Below are 23,203 nucleotides of genomic sequence, written 5' to 3'. Positions count from 1 at the left end.
AACAAAAAATACACGGATGAATTTGAGAAATTAAGGAATAGATCTGTTGTAGTCACACAATAATTTTTTATTTCTTGATGGTCATAAATAAGAAAGGAATGAAACAGATCTGAGTAAGAGAGAAAAAGAAGAAACAAGAAAATAAGAAGAAAAAGAAAGAAATTACGTGAGAGAAGAAGATAGAAAGTGGAGTGGAGACTGCTCACTAATAGGAATGAGATGATATTTCAATTCTAGGGTTTAGCTTATAATTGGGCTTTTGGGTCAATACAATTTGATAAAATAATGGCCCAATATATTATAAAATAAAATTAACTTTTTTTTTGGAGAACTAACTTTCTTTTTTACTATGTAAAAAAAAAATCAAATTATTGAGTCGAAAATTATTATTTATTCTTTAGCATCATATTTATTTTTAATTATTCGGTTCATTAACGGTTTAATAGCAGTTCAACCGATTGAACCGGTTGAACCATGAACCGGAGCTCTCACCGGTTCGATCTCCGGTCCGGTTTTTAAAACATTGATTTATATATTTTATTGTAATATTGTTAATTTTTAGTGATTCGTTATATATTACAGGAAATAAGTTTGTTATCGATACAAAATTACTAAATTTAATTTTTCATCTTCATAAGAAAATGTCATGTTTTGATCCCCACAAAATGTTTATGCATGCAATTTTGGTCATGTTGTAAAGTTGATGTATATTTATGATGATTTTGCAAATATGTATAGCGCATTATAAAAAGTTTGTCCAAAAGTAAGTAAGGAGCACAAAATTTGATTTCTAGGTCAAAATATTCGTTACTTTTATCTTGATATTTTGATTTAGAAAATTCATATTTAATTCGTCTGATATTAAAAAATACTAAAGTTTTGTAAATGAACTTTTAATATTGTTCTAGACATGCTTGATTGTCGAAATTTAAATTCATAAATTATTGTTAGTCCAATTAAGTGATATTGAACGACTTGATTGGAAAAAATCGAATTCCTTAATAAAGTAAGTATAATTAGTTAAGTTTGCATATGAACTATGTTTCAAGTTGAAGGGTTTGATCTAATTTTTTTTATTTCTGTTGATACAATTGACATTATTAGTCGAGACTTAATATTCATTTCATTTGAACTAAGTTTTTTTAAGTCATGGTTATGTTGGAGTAAGCCCTAAAAGCCAATCTATTTTGATAGAATCGTCTTTTGTATGATGACTTTGATTTATATATTTAATATATATAATAAGGCATTTCTTTATTATGTTTGTTTCAAACTAATAAAGTCCCTAGAATAGCTAGTCTAATTAATGGAACATTAAGTGTGACTTAATAGTGAGACTCCATTAAACATAATGAAACTATTCTTAAAGTATCCATAGTCAAGTTTTACTGTGATGTGGGATAACAGTAAAACATAGAGACTATTATGTGAGTAGATTGATGACTTCATCTCACGAGTCATGGATATGAGATATCAAGTCTTCACATAGATATAAATATTAGGAGTAATATTTATATTGGATTGACCCGCCATGAGAATGCTACATAGTATGTTATGAAAGTGTCATAAGTTATTCTCATAGTGATAATGGTGTATACCACCCTTCGACCTGAAACCACTATGGACCCTAGATGTGGAGTAGAGTACTTAGTTGTCGTTCAAACATTGTCCGTAACAGGATGACTATAAAGTCGGTTGATGGGTACTCTATAAATCATGCTGAGGGACATGAGTGACCTAGATGAAATTTGCCCCTCCTACATAACAGGAGCAATATCTGTAGGCCTCTTGATGAAATATGACTGATAAAATGCGTGGCCACGCCGAACTAAGTCAATATGAGATATTAAGCTTATTCGTTGCTCAGTATATTCTGGGATCAAGAAATAAGATATTGAACCATACAAGGGTGACACGATCTATGCCTTATGTTCAATATAGATATAAGGACAAAGGGGTAATTATACACACGATCGTTATCACATAAAGGTTTCGTCAGATCACATGACATTCTCGTCACTTGGGTAGCAATGATGTGTTGCTAGATACCGCTCACTGTTTATAATATTAAATATGTTATTTAATATTATTGTCAACGTTACGAGAACCTATAGGGTCACACACAAAGGACAGATAGATGAGAGAAATAAATAAGTAAGACTTATTTATAAAATAATAAGCAGGACTTATTAGTAATTAAATAATTAAGTATGACTTATTATTTAATTTATGAAAAATAGAGAAATGCGGTCCACCGTAAGGTACGGTGCAGTGCTTGGCTTGATGACCACACAAGTGGTTCTAAAAATAGAACCCTTGTGATGAAGTTTTAAAAAGTTTTAACCTAATTCACAAAGTGAAACCTAGCCGCCGCTCTCTAAACCTTATTCTCTCTGAATCTCTGGTGGAATTGGCTAGCACCGGTCATTGGAGAAGTTCTGTTCGTGTGGACTGAGTAGGTGCATCGCTACTTTGCTTTGCTCGTGATCAGAAACAGTTTCTACCTCAAAGGTTCTGCACTTCAAGAGGTAAACACATAAACTTGTGGTTTTGTGTTCTTTGATTTGTGATTAATGGTTTAATCAAGATCCGTTCATCGGGATTGTTCCGCTAAGAGGATTAATTATTTTGAAAAACCCCTCTTAAATCCCTTCAGGTTAATCTAATTAGTTGAGGTTGAATTGTTTGATTTTAGAATTTGAATTCTTAAGTGTTTCTCATTCTCACTTGGTCAAGTTGAATAGTGAGATTGAGAATGTTTGATCTCCTTAGTTCCTTTCAGTCTAATTGGTTGTGACTTAACAATCCTTTCATAATAATTAGGTTTCTGGTGTTAGCTAGAATGTTGAACTGTTAGCTAGAATGTTGAAAGTCAACTTTTTAAGTGTTTATCATTTCAATTAGGACAAGTTTGATAGATTAACTAAGATGAATTGATTCCCTATGTCACAGTTGAGAAAATTAGTTGAGACTTAACACTCATTTCATATGAATTACGTTTCATGAGTCATAGTTAATCTAACTAGTTGATGTTGAACTGTTAGATTGTCGACATTTAAATTCTTAAGTGTTTTACATTTCAATTTGGTCAATTTATTTCTTTAGTTCTTATCGGTAGAATTAGTAGCAACTTAATAATCATTTTATGATAACTAGGTTTTTGATTCACAGGTAATCCAATTAGTTGACATCGAAATGTTATATTGCTAAAAATTTAAATGTTATGTGTCTCGTTCCAATTAGGTGGTATTGAATTGTTTGAGAAAAAAATTAAAATCAAACACGTACAAGACAACTGAAGTTGTCCTGTCAGGTCCCTTAAGTTTTAGCAGATCAAACACACCCTTAATCATAGTTGGTAGAATTACTCTTTTTTTTTTTTTGGTAAATGCCTATTTACCGCCTTGCAAAATTAACGATATTTCGTTTACCCCTCTGCACGAATTTTTTTTCCGTTTACCCCCTGCAATGTCAAGATTTTTTCATTTTGCCCCCTAGATAGACAAGTGGACATCTAACTGTGCATCTTTGCTGACGTGGCATGCACACGTGGAAATGCATTAAATTTTTATTTATTTTTAAAAATTCACGCCAGTTAATATATTTTTTATAAAAATAACAATAAATTTTTTTTGAAATTTTTTTTCTTAAAACTTTAATTTTTTTTTTACAAAAAATAATAATAAATTTTTTCAAATTTTTTTTAAAAAAATATTAACTAACGTGGATTTTTAAAAATAAATATAAATTTAATGTATTTCCACGTGTGCATGCCACGTAAAAAAAAACTTCATCTAGGAGGCAAAATGAAAAAATCTTGACATTGCACGGGGGTAAACAGAAAAAAAATCCGCACGGACGGTAAACGAAAAATCCTAGATTTTGCAGGGGGTAAATAGGCATTTACCTTTTTTTTTTTTAAGAAGCACACACTACATGAAAACCTCAATTGTCTAATAAAACTTGTTGAGGGCTTAAGTAAGAAAAGCCCTCAAACTTATTAGGGGGCTTCTATGGTACATATGTAAAAATTCAATCTACCGGTACATTAGATCAATTAATTAATAAATTAATAATTATTTATTAAATCAAAAAATTATTTGCCGATTATTGTATTTCAGAGATAATAATTTCATAAGAGAAGAGGGGGTATTTAGTAGGAATTAATAAATTAATAATTATTTATTAAATCAAAAAATTATTTGCCGATTATTGTATTTAGTAGATAATAATTTCATAAGAGAATAGGGGGTATTTCAGAGAAAATTACTTTTTTTTATATATAGGATCAGAGGGGGTATTTAGTAAGAATTTTTTTATGCAAGAAAGAGAAGAATGATACCCACAACCTAAAACAAAAAAAATCCAACCGCCGAAAATTGAAAAACCTCGAAATTGCATATATGAAATAAAAATATGAACTTTACGAGAAATTGAAAGAAATGCTTCAAAACGAGTGGTGCTATAAGTATAAAAAATAATAGAAATAGATGAAAAGCAAAAAAACACACATATTAAAACCCTTTTGTCAATTTCACAAAAAAAAACCCTTTTGTAAAAAAAAATCCATTTTGAAATTTTTGTAAATTAAAAATCTCATCTCTTTTTTTTTTTTTTACAAAACATCTATTTTTTTTTTTTGACAAAAGGAAATTTAGGAAATTTCTTTAATTTTCATTATAAAATTTTTGTAAATTAAAAGAGTAATTTAGGAAATTTCTATTTAAAGAAGTCTTGAAATGACATGTTAAATTATTATTACATGTGGACCAATTAAAATTATACACCTTAACAATGTACCGGTACACGTCCACATAAGATGTGTACCGGAGTGCTTACCTTATTATTATTACGCGACTTGTGATATTTGTTTGCTTTTCTACATAGCCGCCACGATTCCACCACGTCAGCAACTCACATTTTGATATTGTGTGTGTCTGTGACACTCCATCAAATTCTGAATTAAGGGTGCGTTTAATTTACGAAAAAATGAAGGACAGGACGAGACAAAAATAATTGTCCATTGTTTGATTTGAAAAAGAGCAAGGACAACACAAAATAAATTCTGATGGACCGGACAACTAAGCGTTTTTTTGTAACTCACTAAAGTTTGGGACAACTTTTTGTCTGGTGGACAACAATTGAAAAATACCTTTTTATCCTTGCTTAGATTTTTCTCGCATCGTCTTCTTCTTACCTATTCTCCGCAAAATTGTTCACTGCCCTACTCTGCGAGTGCATCCCTCATTTCTATCACGTAATTGTTTCCTTCATCATATATCCTGACACACTTCTCTGTTCTCTTTATGCTTTTGTTCCTTTTCCTTCATCTTTTGTCTTCGTTCGTTCATGATTCTATTTGATTCATTCACGGTAAAATCAACAATTCATCACACAAAAAGCCATCTTGTTTGATGCAATTCATCACACAATAATCAAAGATTGCAAATCACAAAGGGTATTATTGTAAATTTTATATAATTTTGTCCAGTAAATTAACCTATCAAATATGGTACAATATAAAATTGTTTGTCCTGGGCACTGATCATCAAACACGGTGAAGTACAAAAAGTTGTCATGTAACTCAGTCAATTGTCCAATATTATTCTATCCATTAACCATCCTTTTGCGGAACCAACGCATCCTGAGTCACATTCTTTTTTTTACTAATTTTTTAATTTCAATACATTCATTTTGATATTGTGTGGTAAAAATATTGGATTATATAAGTAGGGTCGGAGTTCGAACCCCGATTATTTCATTTATCAATTTTAAGAGTGAAATTTTTAAGCACTAGACTACTTGGAAAAAAAAATGTGGTAAAAGGGTGTAAAAGCTCCAATGCATGTTACCAAGTATGATAATATTCCAGACTGGACTAAATTAAGCATAATACACTTGAGGCCCAAGGGTGTAAAAGCTCCAACACATGTTACCAAGTATGGGATAACCACTCAAGGGAAGGACGTTCACGTTCTCAACCAATGAGAATTCAACATAATACTAAAATTGTATTATTCTCAACCCCACTCACATATTGGAATTGTCACTCTTCATGCACACTCATGTAAGGTTTGACCTATAAATACACACATAACTCTAAACCCTAAGGTATGCAATCGTCACCCAATTTTCTTAGCATTTTCCCTCATTCAAATACTAACCTGACCTTTGGAGTAAAAAAAAGGCTTCATTATATTGGGTAAAAAAAAGGCTTCATTATTCCCGGACATTTTTAGATCAGATAAATACTAGCATGTTTCAGTGTTCCCCTAACATAAAGAAGGCATTCAAATAAGATAAGTGCCCCCTCGGCCCCTCCTATGTCAGATTCAGTTACTCTTAATTGGCTGAACATATCTCAAACAAATTTGGCAGTGAAAATAGCGACAATCAGGAGCATACCCTAGAACAATCCAAACCAGCAAAAGTTGGGTTCATCTAGGAGATAACATATTCAATAAACAACACATGAATAAAGCTCAAATGTGAGGGTAAATAAGATAAACAACACATATCCAATATGATTGACTCCACCGATCTGAATAAAGCTTTCCCCGAGGAATCATATCCTTTGCCTACTATAGACATGCTAGTAGTTGATACATCCGGAACTAAAACCTCATTTGGGTCGGGTAATAGGTTGGCTAAAATAGATGAAATCTGACCCGCAAACACCCTTAATTAGTTTGAAGCTAGTTCAAGAAAGAGGAGTGCATTATCAGGTGTACTTTTTTTTTTTTTTTTTTGCCTATATTGGCATAATGGATCCTTTAAGTTTCGTATTTGTAATAGATATGTCTTTTAAGTTTTTTACATAACAATTTTTTTTGTCTTAAAAAAAAAAAGTTTTTTACATAACAAATAAGTCTTTTAAGTTTTTTAGGTAAGGTCATTTTAATTTTCTAATTTATTACACTATTGCTCTTCCATCCTCAGGTACAAAAATGCTAATATAACCATTAACTTGCACTGAAAGTTGCTTCTTGTTGTTTGAAAGGCAAAATACAGTGTTCACTATCATCCACTAAGTTACTTCAATGCTTTTTGTAACGAATAATAACTTAAAGGATAACAGTGCAATAAATTAGAAACTTAAAAGACATATTTGTTACCTAAAAACTTAAGTGAGTTACAAACGCATAACTTAAAAAAACTCCTGGTTGCATTTAGCCAATATTTAAACCTAAAATATTTTATTTCAAGTTGAATTTGTTGATAAGTTAGTGTGTGATTTAATTTTTTTTTGCAGAGTGTGATTTAAACATTGTTGATATGTTTTAATGCATGTATGATAAATAGGCCAAGTTTAATATGAAAGAGTAGTTCAAGTGGTGCATGATGCACAAATCTTGAATGAATAACATTATAACGAATATAAATTTTACAAAATTCGTTGTTGGATTTAAAGTTTATATCATATTGATCTTCCATAATTGTTTTTAAAGAAATTGAAAATCATTTGATATATTATTGAGACTCATCAATATTAATGACTTAAATAAATTTATCCCATGTGGCCTTTCACATCATCATTTTTTCAATTAAAAACTAAATAAAAGATTAATTTTGAAATTCTGACAGGCTGGTGGAAATATGCTGCGAAAGATGCTATAACATCTTGTACCAGTACATAACACAATAAACAAGTTATAAATAAACTAAGTGCATGAAGATAAATAACACAAATCATTTGTTAACCCAGTTCGGTGCAACGTCACCTAATCTGGGGGATACCAATCCAGGAATGAATCAACTATAATAGCTCTAGTTCAAAGTCTTCGACCAACACCCGGTACTTGACTTATCGCCTAGACACTACCCGTGCAATCTTATCTAGGAACCTCCTAAATAATGAGACCCCGTCCCAAATTCCCTCTAACAACACGTGTACACCCTAACCTGAATACTCGTATTATTCTAGTTTTATAAGAGGATTGTTTTAAAATTTTCGCAGCAGATAAAAATAAAACTTTATTAGTTAATAATTAAGGATGGAGATAGAGGAATATTAGGAATTAGGGTATTACTATTCCCAAATTACATTACTATAAATTTAATTAGTATACACGTGCATTAGATGAAAATCTTTTACGAGTGACTTATACATTTTTATGTCTTAACCTAGACCATATAAATAAAATTGAAATATTATACACCCTCCCTATGTGTCCAAATCAGAGCGAGGCTACACCGGAACACGAACACCAAAACACAACACCTGAGAAATTGAGTTCCCAAGTGCCCAGTCAAATAACAAATAACAGGGTGAGTTTATGTAATGAGCAAAAAAAAAAGGAAATATACAACAAGGTATAAACATGATTATATCACATTAATAATTCATGCAACATTTATACCATTTAATCAACACCTCAATTTACACATCACTAATCAATTAATTAAATCAATCATACAACATTTCATCTATTGAAATTAAGTATGCAATGTCTTCCTAAATACGGCCTATATGCATGTGGTACCCATCATCATAATTTTGGAAAACTTATTCCAAATGTTTTACATCATCGTCTCTAAAACAACAGTAAACTAGATCATCGTCTCTAGAATACTCATCAATAAACACAACTTATGAATGCATGAATGTGCATATACCAAATATATGGTTTTATCTCAACTACAACATCAACATAATATGGATAACATAATCCAAATATTCTAAATTATCGTCTTTAGAATACACCTACGCATGATAAATCCTTATTTATCATCATCAATAAATTGAACATCCTAGTTATATTCATGAACAATCACACCTCGACATTGTGCATAAGCATGAAAACACCTTCATTGTGCATACGCACGAACACATCACTAATACACCAAGAGAATTCATACACCAATAAAATTCATCATTTAGTACACGAATAGAATTCATCAATAATCCACGTCAATAACACTTCATCAATAAACTCACAAATAAAGTTTATCAATTAAATACATTAACTAACACATCAATTTAGTTTCATTCATATATTCATCACCATTATCTTTTCGAAGATTAGATAAAATAATTTAGCTAATCCACTCAACTACATTCTCTATATTTCCCAAAATTCTTAATTATTCTTTACTAGATTCGTTTTAATTCGAAAACAACTTCTCCTAATTAATCACTAAGTTTTATCATGAAAAGTAGTGATTTAAACTCTCCTAAACTCACCTAATAATTATGATTAAGTAGTATAAAGATTAGGGATAAAAAGGGATTGGCAAAATAGACCTAACATCACAGAACAACGCAAACCAGAGTTGCAGGACTGTGATTTGCGCATGATGCGCTAGCTTTGCGCATGAGGCGCAAAAGACAGCATCCACCTGCAGAATTTTGCAGGTTTTGACCTGCTCACCGCGCAGACCATAAGTTGAGCTACGTATATCGGATTTCAACGCGTAAACATGCGTTGGAAATCTAAGGGAAAGAGCTACAACTTTTATGTTGACGTCAAAAACCAGTTCAGAACACAAAGGGGTCAAATTTTCACGTTTTTGCTGCAGACTTTATCAAAAACAGTTTTTCTTAAACTATAAAAATCCAATCTTTGATTTTCCAAAAACCCAATTTGAATCCCATTAGTCCTAAGACTTCACTAATCAACACTCATGATATTTGAACCTCAACAAACATCATTCCATCAACAATCAACACCAAATCATCAAGATTCATCATCATTAATTCATTAAATTATATAAAAACTCATTTTTCTCAAAACAACACAACAAGATAACATGGATTCAAACATGAATTCTAAAGCATCAATAAGAGCGATGAAGGATCTTGGGAGATGAGAATGAATTTCATTCTCTCCCTTCATCAACCAACCTCTACCCATGAACAAAACTTCCCTTACCTCATGAAAAATGGAGAATTTGATGGTTATCTTCAAACTCTAGCTCTCCTCTCCTCTTGTTCTTCATCCTCTTCGTTCATCTTCTTCTCTTTCTCTAAAACCCCTTTTTTCTAGCTCCTCCTTCTCTCAACTCTTTCTACCTTTCATAAAAAATGTTACTTCTCTCACTAAAATGACCTTAAATACTTAGGGTTTACTTAAATTGTGAAATTTCAATTTTACCCCTAACTCAAATGGGCTTATTATTCACACTCTCTCACTAATGGGCCTCACCTCCCCTAACTTACTAGTCCAACTAGTAAAAACCTCGTTTAATGCATTAAGTGAAACTCACAAATATGCTACTCAATTACCACAATTAAAGTAATACTACTAATAATTTTGCCGCATCATCAATCAATTTTTTCTATTAAATTAGAAATTATCAACATTGGGGTGTTACAACACGTACTGTGCTGCTGTCAATTTAATAACGATCAAGATGGAGACACTCTCCTAAGAAACTAATACCTAGCCAACACTTGACTAAGTTCACAATTTGGAGTTGCTTACAAGCTTCCTCCAAGTACAATACTCAACTCATTACCTATAAGTCTCTGAGTGAGGACATAGTGACCATCTCACAACCCGAGTGGTTCACTTACACCAACTCTCATAGAGAATGACTCAAAGACACGAAACCCTAAAGACTATATCTTGATGAACAATGACTTTAGTGCACAAATAGGTTCAAGTCTTCATGTATTTATAGCCTTGAATTGTCTTGATGTGCAAGCTAGGTTTTCAGACACACACATGTAGGAATTGCGGTCAGCCCTAGTTTTAAAAATAAAACCAATAATCGATTTCACGCAAAAATATAACATGTTATATTTTTGTTTTAAATAATACATAAACAACCTTCCAGAAACTTGGAGAGAAAAGCTTCAAATAAACAGCTGGAATCTTCACTGGCCAGCTCACAAGATTTACTTCAAAATAATTCTTCAATAAGGATTTACTCCAAAACAATATTTGATTAAATTCAAAAATATATCACGATATATTTTTGTATCAAATAATAACACATAAACCGCCTTCAGATACTTGTGGGACAAGGCACGTCTTGGCTTGTTAGATAAGCACAAAAATTATATCTGAAACAAATCTTTCAAAGATGTGATATAAAAATTCTGCGTAAAACAGAGCATTAACAATGTTGTACACGATGCTACAGCATCCTGTGTTGCATTATGGCTATAACTTGTTTTTGCAAAATGTAGCCAACATAAAAATCTCAACAAATTTGTTTATGTTTATAAAGATAAATGACTTAAATAAAAAAAAAGATAAAGATTAATGTGTTACAAATAAGTAAGATAAAAATCTCTAGTATAATTTTGCCGAAAACTTATTATTTGAGAAGCTTACTCTTATCATCTTATCATTTTTAACTGTTTTTTTTCAATTATTTTTAGATTCTAATTTTATTAAAAAAGTATGATAAAAGAATGCAATATTTTTAAAAATAATTATTTTTTTAAAAAAAGTGCTTTTTTTTCCCTTTAAAAAAGCTACTATTACAAACGCCTCTAAACCGAGGGCAAGCATGTCCTTACAATTCAAAACACCAGTGCCCACGTGTTCGTCGTTCCACTACCGCTTCACATTCACACAAGAACAGATTAGGCGCGCACCAAACTCCAATTTTCACATCAATGGCGTACCCTCTCTCTTCCTCCTTCAACACTCGTCTCCCTTTCTTCCATCGCACCACATCACCCACACTAACAACACTACCACCACCTTCTCGAATCTTCTGTTTCTCAAAGAACCACCACATCCTCACAAAGGTAACTCCAAAACCACTCTCCTATTCATGATTGAGGATTTTTTTAATTTTTTTTTGCGGCATTTTTGAAGCGCTGTTTTCATTTGTTATTTGCAGGAGCAACGTGATGATGAAAATTCAATTGGTATAAGTGAGAGGATAATGAAGCAATTGAAGAGTGTGATTCCTATCTTAATTGCTTCTACTGTTCAGTTGAGTTTTATGTTTCCGTTGGTTGATTCGGTTCCTTATGTGTCTTCTCCTGCTGCGAAGGCAATTCTGTATTCGCCAGATACGAAGGTTCCGAGAACGGGAGAAGTTGCTCTTAGAAGAGCCATTCCTGCAAATGCTAACATGAAGGCTATACAGGTTGCAATTTATAATTATTATTATGGATTTCAACTAATTGTGTTTCGAGTTGGTAATTTGATTGATGAGATAAGAGAATTTTAAGCAAATGTCCCAAGCCATTTGGGTTGGTCCGGTGGTATTGGCTTGGGACATGAGAGTGTGCTCCTCCTTAAGGTCTCAGATTTGATTCTCTCTGGTGACAATTTAGGTGGGCTAATTTAGCTTCTTAAAAAAAAAAAAATAATGGGGAAGGAGAAAATATTCATTAATTAGAGTGACGACTACAATCGTCCTCTGAGGGATTTGAACTCTGCACCCTGAGGACTACTTTAAATTTTACAATCAATAATTTTGAAAATAAGACTATATTTCTTATTTATATAGGAACAAAAAAAAAAAAAAACTCTATTTGTGTCTTATAAAAGAAATCGTGCAAAAAAGTTAGTTTTTAACTAATCTATAAATGACTATTAATTATACAAACTAACAAGCTGCGTTACAACTGATACTGATCCAGGAAACTCTTGAAGATATTTCGTATCTGTTAAGGATTCCGCAGAGGAAACCTTATGGAACAATGGAGGGGAATGTCAAGAAAGTTTTGAAGGTATTCATAATCTTTTTTTGTTGTATTTATCATAGTTTATACCTTAAATCCCATGGTTTAAGTATTTTAGATGCATCGTAAGAAATAGAGGGAAATAGAAAGGATGTAAACCAGAGGATTCATGTTCAATTTCTGTTAAGAATTAAGACTCGAGTTAACAGAAAATTTTACAGCACTTTGTAAGACCGACTAGGTGATGGCGTTGTAAAAGAAAGTAAGATCCATGTTACAGAGATGCAAACTTTATGATGGGTCTGGGAATCCACAAGACAAAATAGATGTAAGAATTAAAGCATTAGAGAGAAAGTTGGGATAACACCAACTGTATCGTTGATTCAAAATCACCGATTATTAGGTGTTATGTCCTTTCTAAAGATTCACGGATCCGTTGTTTATTTAATTAATGAAAAACCTTTTTAATTTTTTAACCTTTGTACATATGTGGATGTGAGAACTTGGTGGTTTTTCAAGCTTCCATTACATCTTTAAAGCCTTGGTGTGTCGTTTCTGTTGAAAGAAAGATATGTGAATCCAACTTAAGTAATTTAAAACTTCACCATTTACTTGCGAAGTTTCTAATATTTATATATTTGGTTTGACGGAACCTTCTTGTTGTGTCATATTGACACATGGACTTCAATGTTGACAAATTCCTTCCGTATTTTAGATGGCGGTAAATGAAAAGGATTCTATACTGGCAAGTATACCAGATGAACTGAAGGAAAAGGCTTCTTTGGTGCATCAAACTCTAATAGATGGAAAGGTATTTTAGAAAAGTGCTAACTCCTTCATCTTTCTAACATAAAGGACATTCATCTTTAAATAAAAATGCATATGTTTATGATGATTTCAGTTGATTTAATTTCGGGGTTATACATACGATCATAGTTCTTGTATTAGAATATAGCAGCATGTTTCTATTGTTTATGAATTTATGTTTCTCATATAGTTGATATCATATGCTTGTGCTTTTATCCATAGCTCATTGATCCTAGAAAAATGGTTCAGATGAAGAAACTTTAATGTGGAACTTGGGTATTTGCACTTTTTTCAGATTATTGTGTTCCTTTAGTAATTTTTTGTAGGATAAAATTTTGACAATGTTATGTAATTCACACATTATGTGAAAGTGGTATTTATGATCAATTATAGAAGCTACCAGAATGATATCAGTACTTTGCAGGGGGGTTTGCAAGTTCTACTTCAATCTATAAAGGAACAGGATGCGGATAAAGTATCTGTGAACCTTCAATCTACACTGGATATTGTGGCAGACCTAGAGACATTACAGGTGATGCAAACCAGATAATGTGATGTTATCTTGAAATCAAGAGTAATTAATTTCAGTTTTACATTAAAATGATTGCGTTTATGTAATAACTAGGTTTTGGCCATGTCCTGAATCTGATCTTGATATCGCTGCAACAGGCACCAGGACTATCTTTTCTTTTACCAGGGCAATACATGCAATATCCATGGTCAGTGACTCCTATAAAAAAAAGCCATGTCACTTACTAACTTGACGTAGTTTATACATACCTCTAATGGATTTTGTGATGTATTTTGCATCCCCACCCATTGGCCCTTTAGATCTTGAGCATACAACCACCATTTTACATTAGACTAGCATAAAATATGATTAAATGATTAATCATTCGTACTGCAATTATTTGGGAAAATTATTAATCAGAGCATGGGGTGAAAATCAACATCTTCCTAATTTTTTTTGTAGGCTTTCAGGAAGAGGAACTGTTGAGTTTGTCATTGAGAAAGGAGACGGTTCAACATTTTCTCCAGTTCGTGGAGAAGAGAAAAAAACTGCCACCATTCAGGTGAAATTCACTCCTTAACTTGTTCTCTATGATTACTGGTTGTTGATTTCATCGGCCTAGTCTCTAAACGATCCATGAACAGTAAGAAAAGGTCCATTTTAAGGATTATAACATAACTGAGAATATGTAGTTTGGTGAATGGTGCATTGATAAATTACTGTTGGTAGATGGTATATTGAAACTAACTGACAGTTAATTAATTACTTGTCAGGTTGTTTTAGATGGATATTCAGCTCCATTAACTGCGGGGAATTTTGCAAAACTGGTAAGGTAGTGAAACAGTGCTTTATCCTTGTGAATTTTGAATATAGTTATTCCATACAACATCCTGCATATACCACTCTTCAGTTTCACCACTTCTCATGGTTTATCCATCTTCTGTCAGATTTCCCAGTTTTCAGAGTGATGTTCATTTTTTACTTGAATGTTTTATTATAAATAGCTAATGTGTCAGTCACGAATTCCTATTTATCTTGAACTTTTCATGTATTATTGAGAATAGTGCAGTCATTTTCTTTTTTTCTTTTTCCCTTCAGAAAATAATTCATTTGGATTTTGGGTTTGTAGATAAATAGAGAAGAAAGAATCACTTCCATGTTCTTAAGGATCTAGTTTATGTAGCGTGATCAACAATTCTATGTAAAGATAATATATTAATTGGAATACCTTGATTATTAAGTTGAAATGAGGAGGAGTCGAAGTGGTACGAGGAAGAGTCGAAGTTGAGAATTTAAAGGATATATTAATTGGAATAAACAGACCATTCTGAGGAAGATTCAAATTTTAAAACGAACATTTGAACTATGGAATCAGACAGCTTTGAGGAAGGTGTGTTAGGAAACATGGCATCTATGATTGGCTTAGAGAGAATGGAAAATTATACTGTATTATTGGTCAATGTAAAATGGTACAAAATGATTTTTTTTAGAGAGAAAGGGGAAATTTTTTATTAATTCAAGTGGCACTTTACAGCTGTTCCTGACAGGATTCAAAATCGGCACCTTGAGGTTACAAGGCTAAGCTCTTACCACTGAGCTAGCACCTCAAGTGTGATACAAAATGATGAAAAGTATCTTACTTCAAGTGGATATCTCAGATATTTAGAGAACCAACTACTAACTAACTGTTTCCTAATTACCAACTACTAATATCTCTAATAGAAGGGTTTAATGTGAAACTACTATAACGGATGAGAAGAATAAGGAAGTATTATTTTTAGCTATGGAAGGATGGGAATGACAATGTGTTGTGAATTGGAATATTCTGTTTTTTCTGTCAAAGAATATCTAGTTTCGAATGTGCATATGAAGCTGTATGGTATATGTTTTTAAGCATAGATAATTTGATTTTACGATGATCTACGGTAAAAGCACTCAGTCACATATCCTTTAGGTGATGGATGGAGCATATAATGGTATAAAGCTCAGCTGTGCCAATCAAGCTATTCTCTCGGAAAATGGAGTAGACAAAAGCAGTGGTTACAGTGTTCCTTTAGAAATAATGCCCGCAGGACAATTTGAGCCCCTGTATAGAACAACATTGAGTGTACAGGTATGTTTTTGTTTTATTTTATCACATATTTTGCAGCACACTTGACAGACATTTATCATCCCATTCTTATTTGTTTTCTTATGTATGTGTCTTTTGGAAGGATGGAGAACTGCCAGTTCTGCCTCTATCTGTTTATGGAGCAGTTGCTATGGCTCATAACGAAGACTCTGAGGAGTATTCATCACCTTATCAGTTTTTCTTCTATCTTTATGATAAACGAAATGTAGTCCACCTTTTCCCTGCTAGATTCCTTATATTTACTTTCTTAAATGTTTGTTATACAAAATATGAGTGAAAGGTGGAAGCAGAATTTTAACGAGTGAATGCTTCATTTTTATAAAAACTGGAATGGGTCCTTTATTTTTCCTTTTGAATTTGTTTAAGCTTAGTAATCTTTTTATTCTTTTTTTCTGTTGTAGGCTGGCTTGGGAGGGATATCATTTGATGAAGGGCAATTTTCAGTTTTTGGGTAAGCCGGTGATACTGTCAGTATTCATTTAATCTGCTAAATGATTGACTTTGTAGTATAACTCGTTTTGGTTTTGCTGTTTATTTTTTCTATACAGCTATACCACCATTGGGAGAGATATTCTCCCCCAGATAAAAACTGGTGATATCATTCGTTCCGCAACGCTTATTGAAGGCCAAGACCGCCTTGTGTTGCCAAAGTAAAGTTGACTTGATCTCTTGGTCTTGCGGTGCTCCCTGAGCAGGTACAAACATTTCATTCTTTGTAATATGTATGCTGCATGGCACCAGCCTGATTTTCCAGATGCAGGTTGTGTTGTAAATTATTACAATAATATTATGAATCAAGATTTAAATAACGCCATTTCATTGTGAAAAATAGATTTCTTGAAGAGAAGTTATACCCTACTAGAATTAGCTTTGGTAAGAAAGTACTTGTGTTTTTCCTCGCATTCAATATTGGTCTATAAACCAAAGGTTCATATTAATTTAATAAAAAAATAAGGCAAACGTTTCATTAGATATAACATATGATAAATCATAATTAAATGAATTTGAATCATGCGAGTCACATATAAATCAGTATGATAAACCAACGACTCTGAATGTATTTAAATCATAGACGACTTTTTATGGTCTTAACCCGCCGGTTCATAAGAAAAAAGGGTCTTACTAATTTGGAGTTCAACTGCGAGGTAAGTAAAACATAGACGACTTTGAATCATGTATCTGATGCATCAGTTAATCAGTGTCATTTCTAGCACTCATAGATTGCACCGCCCAATGCTTTTATATTTTTAGTGTTTGTTTCAAAGAGCTTAGCGGTAAAAGTCACACACACCAAGTACAAAGAATTGGAGAACTGTGGGTTCGAACGCACATCCCAACATATCAAATAACGCTGTAGCCTTTACCATATAAGTTGTTAATTACTGTATTGCTCATCGACAACAATCAAGATCAAGTCTTTCTACAGGAGGGGTCTTTGGTTACATGGATCAACAGATGCCCTAAAGTTCTCCCATATTAGTCTAAAGATTCATTATTTACCTTTATAGTCCCTTAATAGTTTGGTTTATAGGGAGTTATAAGGATGGCTCGGTGGCTGACGGTTAGGGGTTCGATTTCCACCCTAAGCAAAAACTGACAAATACTAATCACTAACTACTAACTTTGGCTGTTTAAAAAAAAAGTTTGGTTTATATTTTTTTTGTTTCCTCCCACTCTAAGGATTGTACTATTTTTCATCTTGTCTACTACATCTCCAAAACGTAATTGGATATGCTCTACCCTCAGGAGAGAGAGAGAGAGAGAGAGATAGAGAGAATGAAGATGGAAGAGAGTTTGGATGGAGAGGATACAAGTCCCTCATGTTTTATTTCCATAAAATATAGTGTCTTGCAATTGTGAAATAAAATTTTCTTTAAGCTTAAACAGTATAATTTGTCAAATAAAATTATTGGATCTAACAGTCCCGTAAGTACAACTGAGATGGTAAAAGAGTTCAGAGATATTCGATATGCTGAGGCATGGGTTTGAACCCACAAATTCACCACTTCTCAGCACTTAGTGTATGAGTGTTTTTCCATTAGCTCTGCAGTACCCAAAAAAAAAAAAGACAAGTGGATTGAACCTCACTATTGAACCAAATTGAACTAAACCTTATAAATTTGAACCATTTTACCAATTTAATAAATATGGAACCTACCATTATTAGGTTCTTGAATGGAGTTCAGTCAAAGATCAATTTGACGAACTTAATCAGAACCGATTTCGTTCTCTAGCTCTCTTCGCGCTCACATATGTATTTGATGGTTTCCCTTAATATGCAAAAAACACATTTAAACCTTATCTTATTCAATGGGAAACACTTAACACATGAAATGAATAGTGGGGAGGGAGTTAAGGGGGATTAGTACGTGTATGTGTAGCTTAGCCATAGAACAGAATTTCTCTAAGGATGGCACACCTTAAAATTAGAGAACACACACGCGTGCACACACACTGATGACTTCACCCTCCTCCTTATAGCACTAACTACAATGCTCATGTTGCTTGCGCCACCATCTCGTCCATGTGCCGCTGCGTGTGACACACTCCTCCTTCCCATCTGTTCCCCTGTTTACATTCTTGTGCCTTCCCCTGTCTTCCTCTGTTTTTGGGTTTTTCCATCCAGCCCCCCCCCCTTTTTTGTTTTTTTGTTTTTTTTTGTTTCTGGTACAAGTTTGAACTGTTGTGCAATGGCTTCAAGTGGGTATGATCCTGTTAAAACAACAAAAGGGAGTGTGGAGCCAGAGCAGCACATGCTGCTACAGTTTAAATAAATGCCCTAAGGACGTGGATTGATCCAACATGGAGACATTGTTTTTTAGTTTATCATTTGAAACATTATTTGGTGGGAACCAACCAATAAAGGTTTGTAGACTAGTTCCCGAGGATATTGAAAAAGAAATGTTGGATATTGTTTTGTTCAACAACAATATATTTAATTAGACTTTGAGGGAGGATGGCATCTAAGGAAACTACTTACATAGTTACATTGTTTTTTTACAAATGTGGCAAAGAATGAAGAGTATTAGATTATGTTTGAAGTTGCAGCTAAACACGGTCAAGGGTTTAAGCCACATCCTACCTTGATATTAGCGTGAAATAGTTGAAGGCTTCCTTCGATTTGATTTAATATATACATACATTAAAGACCTTAACACATACCTCCTTCGATTTGATTTAACCTTGAAGAAGGCAGAGGAGGACACGAGACCTGGAGGTGGTTCATACACAGAACCTGAACAAATTTGCAGGAAAATCACTTGAGGATTTTGAAATCTTAAGGAGAATATTATCTATTACCTAGTGACAAAAATCCACAGAAAATTCCATAGGTACTACTACTAACGAAATTTATAGTAGTGTACTACTGTATTTGTACAGTACTGATTTGCAGAAAAAGCGTCACTTAAGTTTGATTTTGTTTTAGCAATACCTCCTTAATCACTTTGTCCAAGTTCATGTATGAACCACCTCCAGGTCTCGTGTCCTCCTCTGCCTTCTTCTTCAACTTATCTATCTTTTGCCTCATCTTTCCTTTCTCTTCCACCATCAATTCATTTACCAGCTTCTCCACCTCCTCTCTCTTCACATTGGTATCAATTTCAATCCCAATCTCCCATTTGTTGCAAATGTATCTGCAGTTTGTTGGTTGATCGGCAAAAAATGGCCAACACAACATTGGCACTCCAGCACATATGCTTTCAATGGTTGAGTTCCATCCACAATGAGTTAAGAATCCGCCAATTGAAGGGTGGTTCAACACTTTCTCTTGTGAACACCAGCCCACAATTAGGCCTCTATTTGAAATTTCATTCACAAACTCAGATGAAAAAACCACCGAGCCACCAATAACAAGATCGGGCCTAATGATCCACAAAAAAGGTTTCTTGCTGTTGGCCAAACCCCAAGCAAATTCTAACAATTTTTCTAGAGACATTACCGTGGTGCTGCCAAAATTTACATAAACGGTAGATCCAGGTTCTTTCGATTCAAGCCATTCATTGTCTTCTTTCCAAAGATTGGAATCTAATGATGTCAAATGATTATGTGGAGATTGATTTAAAAAAGAAGTAAAAGGGCCAATGGTGTATACAGAAGGGAACATTGAAATGAGAGCATTCATAACATCACTCTCAAGATCATTAGAAGTATTAAAAACAATAGCTGAGGCCCTGTTGAATCTATCTACTACTTCAATGATAAATTCTATCATCAAATCATTAGGATTTGTTGTCCTTATAAAAGCAAGAAGGTCCTTCAGTCTAAAATTTTGCAAACCTGGAATCCAATCAATTTAGTATGTGTTTGGTTCTGCGGTGGACAGAATTGATTTTGACAGAATTGAGTTTGATAGAATTGATTTTGATAGAATTGAGTTTGATAGAATTGATTTATGTTTGGATATATTCATACAAAAGTGAGTTGAACAAAGAATTTAAGTGTAAAAATCAATTCTAGAATGAGAAGCTACAATTTCTAGCTTCAAGTAGAATCCATTCTGGAGGCAAAATTAATTCTACTTTTGAGGAACCAAACAAGTCAGAATCCATTCAACATGTCCAGAATCAATTCTGGCTGCTCCAAAATTGAAACCAAACATACACTTAGTGTCCAAATATCCATTTGTTAGATAACTCATCTGCATATCATAATTGCAAAAATTAATTATATATGTTTATTTCAACTAAAAACATCTGATACAATAATATTCACAGTCATGCAATCAGAGAGAGACATCACAACCTTGATATATACACAAATTACTCTTAAGGATAAAAAGTAGGAGCATATATTGTTACCTTTAAGAGGTATGATACCTTTCTCAATAAGTGTACGAAAGTGTAAAGCAGACAAGAAAGTACAAGCACTAGATGGGACAAGGAGAACGATCGGGAGTGCAAATTCTTCAGCAACTTGTATTGTAACTGACATGAAACTATCAGAAACTAAGCAAGTAACCGGAGGTATAAGACCAGATTTGGCAGAGTCATGAAGTCTTGTTAGAAGTTCACGAAAAGGGTAGATGACGTTCTTTCTGATTGATTCACGAAGAGATTGGAAGTCTCGACTAAGATCACCATCACCATCCATTGGAGTTAAACCATCCGGGATAGTCTCAAAGATGAAGTCAGTGAAACCATCAAAGGCTTTTGGGCCCATTGACTTGAGCAAAAGTTTATGATTGTATTCGGTATTTACAAATGTTATGTGAAAGCCTCTAAAGTGAAGTAGTTTTGCTAGTTTTAACATTGGATTAATATGGCCTTGAAGTGGATATGGAGTTAACACTGCATGCGGTTTTCTCTCTGCAAAATTACTCATCTCTGATATTTTTCTTATGCAACGTTAAAGTTGGCGTAGTCCTTTACTTTAATAGAGTGAGAAAGGCCAATATCAGACTATGATATTTAAGTTAACGTCAAACTAAAAAGACAAAGAAAAACAAACCAAGATAAAAGAGTCTTTGTATGAGTACGTAACCTTACATATTTGTAAATATTAATTTAGTAAAAAATAATGGACCGGCCAGAGTATATACCGCTGCTTGACAGATCAATGTCTTACTATAAGGGCCAGTTTGAATAAACAAGTTATCTAGAGTTTTTAACACAAGATGTTAATACATCATAAGTTCTATATATTTAGGATCTATTTGATTGGTTTATTTTTTATCTTATGCAAGTTTTTATGTATTATTTATAAGTTTGTTAAAGTATTTTATGAAATAATAGCTTATGAAGATACAATTTTTATTAGTGAGAACTTATGAATTAACATAAAAGCTTATTTATTTGCATAACATATTTTTCATAAGCTAAAAAATAAGTTAATCCAAACGGCTGTTTGGATCCACAAAGCTACCTCAACCTCACAAAAGGAGTTGTATCGTTCTGCCGGTTCGAAACAGTGGCGCTGTCTATGGATTTATAATCTCTTATAAGTCCTTATCATCCACCGTATACCATAAACCAATTTTATATTAGCAGGTCACGACATTGCAAGGGTATTAAGGGAAGTTCATGTGATATAATGTACAAGGAAATTTTCCACAACCTAAACCTCAACACACACAGCACGTGCAACCATGAAATTATTCAAACAAATCTTGAAATTATAATATATATTACGCTTTACAAATGCAGGAAAACAAAATCATGAGCACGAAACTGCGAGGCTGTAAAACCATAGACTCCGAAAGAGAGAGAACTTTGAGTACGAGAAATTAACTAAAGACAAAAATCATAGATTCCGAAAGCGGGAACTATAAGTACGAGAAAATAAAGACAAAAAAACATCCGAAAGCAAGAACTATGAGTAAAAGCATCAAACTTAAAGCAGTCACGGATCCAGAAGCTTATCATACGGGGGCCAAAAAATAGTAAAATAATAATAAAAATGAATGTAGATTTTTCTATTATACCTGTCCATGTAATTTTTTTTTAACGTTATTGTATTATATTTACGAAGTTCTTGTTTAATGGTGACTGATGACTAATCGCCTCCAGGAAATATGTGGGGCACAAAAAATAAGTTCTTCCATACATAAGAGCCAAATATGAAAATTTTTACCACTTACTTAAGAGACTCAAAACTCTTACTACTCGAAACAACTAATTTTTTGTTTATTAAAAGGCTATATTTTTAATAATTCAACACTTATAATTGTTCGACAATATAAATATTTTTACACCGTAAATACATATCAATTAAATTCTTATTTATATAATGTAAATGATAAATAATAGATATATTTACAAATTATAATAGTATATGATATATTATGTATCTGTATGTAGATGAGGGGGGGGGCTTAGTCACTGCTTGCCCCCTTCCAGGTCCGTCCCTGACTTAAAGTAGCCACATTTGTTTGTCGGCGCCACGATTTTTGCTTCTTGACCTTGAAATATAAAAAGAAGAGGATTTTGAAATTTAAATAACGAAAATGTTAACATGTGCACATATGACACATGTTAAGGAATTAAAAATATAAATTATGCTTTAGAATTTATGCATTTTAACTTTTCAACTTTTTTATTTTATGTTTTCATTTTATTTATTTTTATAGCCAAATCTTTTTCTTTTCTTTTATCTATTTCATTTCCTAATAAAATGAAGCTTGAGTAGCTCCTAGACAAATCATTAGTACTAAATTGATTCCGTA

General features: G+C 32.9%; 1 protein-coding gene, 1 long non-coding RNA gene and 1 pseudogene across 2 annotated transcripts; 1 reads left to right on the top strand and 2 right to left on the bottom strand.

Annotated features, from left to right (window-relative positions):
* Positions 1-7,961: 7,961 nt before the first annotated feature.
* Positions 7,962-10,006, bottom strand: LOC123895371. The gene is made up of 2 exons (XR_006804324.1): positions 9,873-10,006; positions 7,962-8,221 (listed from the first exon to the last, which is right to left on the bottom strand). It is a non-coding gene; the product is annotated as an uncharacterized LOC123895371 (long non-coding RNA).
* Positions 10,007-11,458: 1,452 nt separating this feature from the next.
* On the top strand, positions 11,459-16,888 carry LOC123895370 (peptidyl-prolyl cis-trans isomerase CYP37, chloroplastic). The gene is made up of 12 exons (XM_045945645.1): positions 11,459-11,704; positions 11,800-12,051; positions 12,551-12,640; positions 13,308-13,403; positions 13,824-13,931; positions 14,069-14,118; positions 14,373-14,472; positions 14,684-14,737; positions 15,865-16,023; positions 16,124-16,246; positions 16,443-16,492; positions 16,590-16,888. Exons 1-12 carry the CDS (start codon positions 11,570-11,572, stop codon positions 16,693-16,695), a joined length of 1,323 nt encoding a protein of 440 aa, XP_045801601.1. The 5' UTR covers positions 11,459-11,569; the 3' UTR covers positions 16,696-16,888.
* A 2,213-nt stretch (positions 16,889-19,101) lies between these two features.
* LOC123895369 lies at positions 19,102-21,472 on the bottom strand (annotated as a pseudogene).
* Between the last annotated feature and the right edge of the window lie 1,731 nt (positions 21,473-23,203).

Source organism: Trifolium pratense, linkage group LG7, assembly GCF_020283565.1.
Source record: "Trifolium pratense cultivar HEN17-A07 linkage group LG7, ARS_RC_1.1, whole genome shotgun sequence".
Lineage (NCBI taxonomy): Eukaryota > Viridiplantae > Streptophyta > Magnoliopsida > Fabales > Fabaceae > Trifolium > Trifolium pratense.
This window is presented reverse-complemented; position numbering and strand designations above follow the sequence as displayed.

Excerpts from the sequence above, each read along its gene's own strand:
- LOC123895370 (XM_045945645.1), top strand. The coding sequence starts at position 11,570 with ATGGCGTACCCTCTCTCTTCCTCCTTCAACACTCGTCTCCCTTTCTTC. Across the intron at positions 12,052-12,550 it reads CTAACATGAAGGCTATACAG|GAAACTCTTGAAGATATTTC; the intron begins GTTGCAATTTAT and ends ATACTGATCCAG. Across the intron at positions 12,641-13,307 it reads ATGTCAAGAAAGTTTTGAAG|ATGGCGGTAAATGAAAAGGA; the intron begins GTATTCATAATC and ends TCCGTATTTTAG.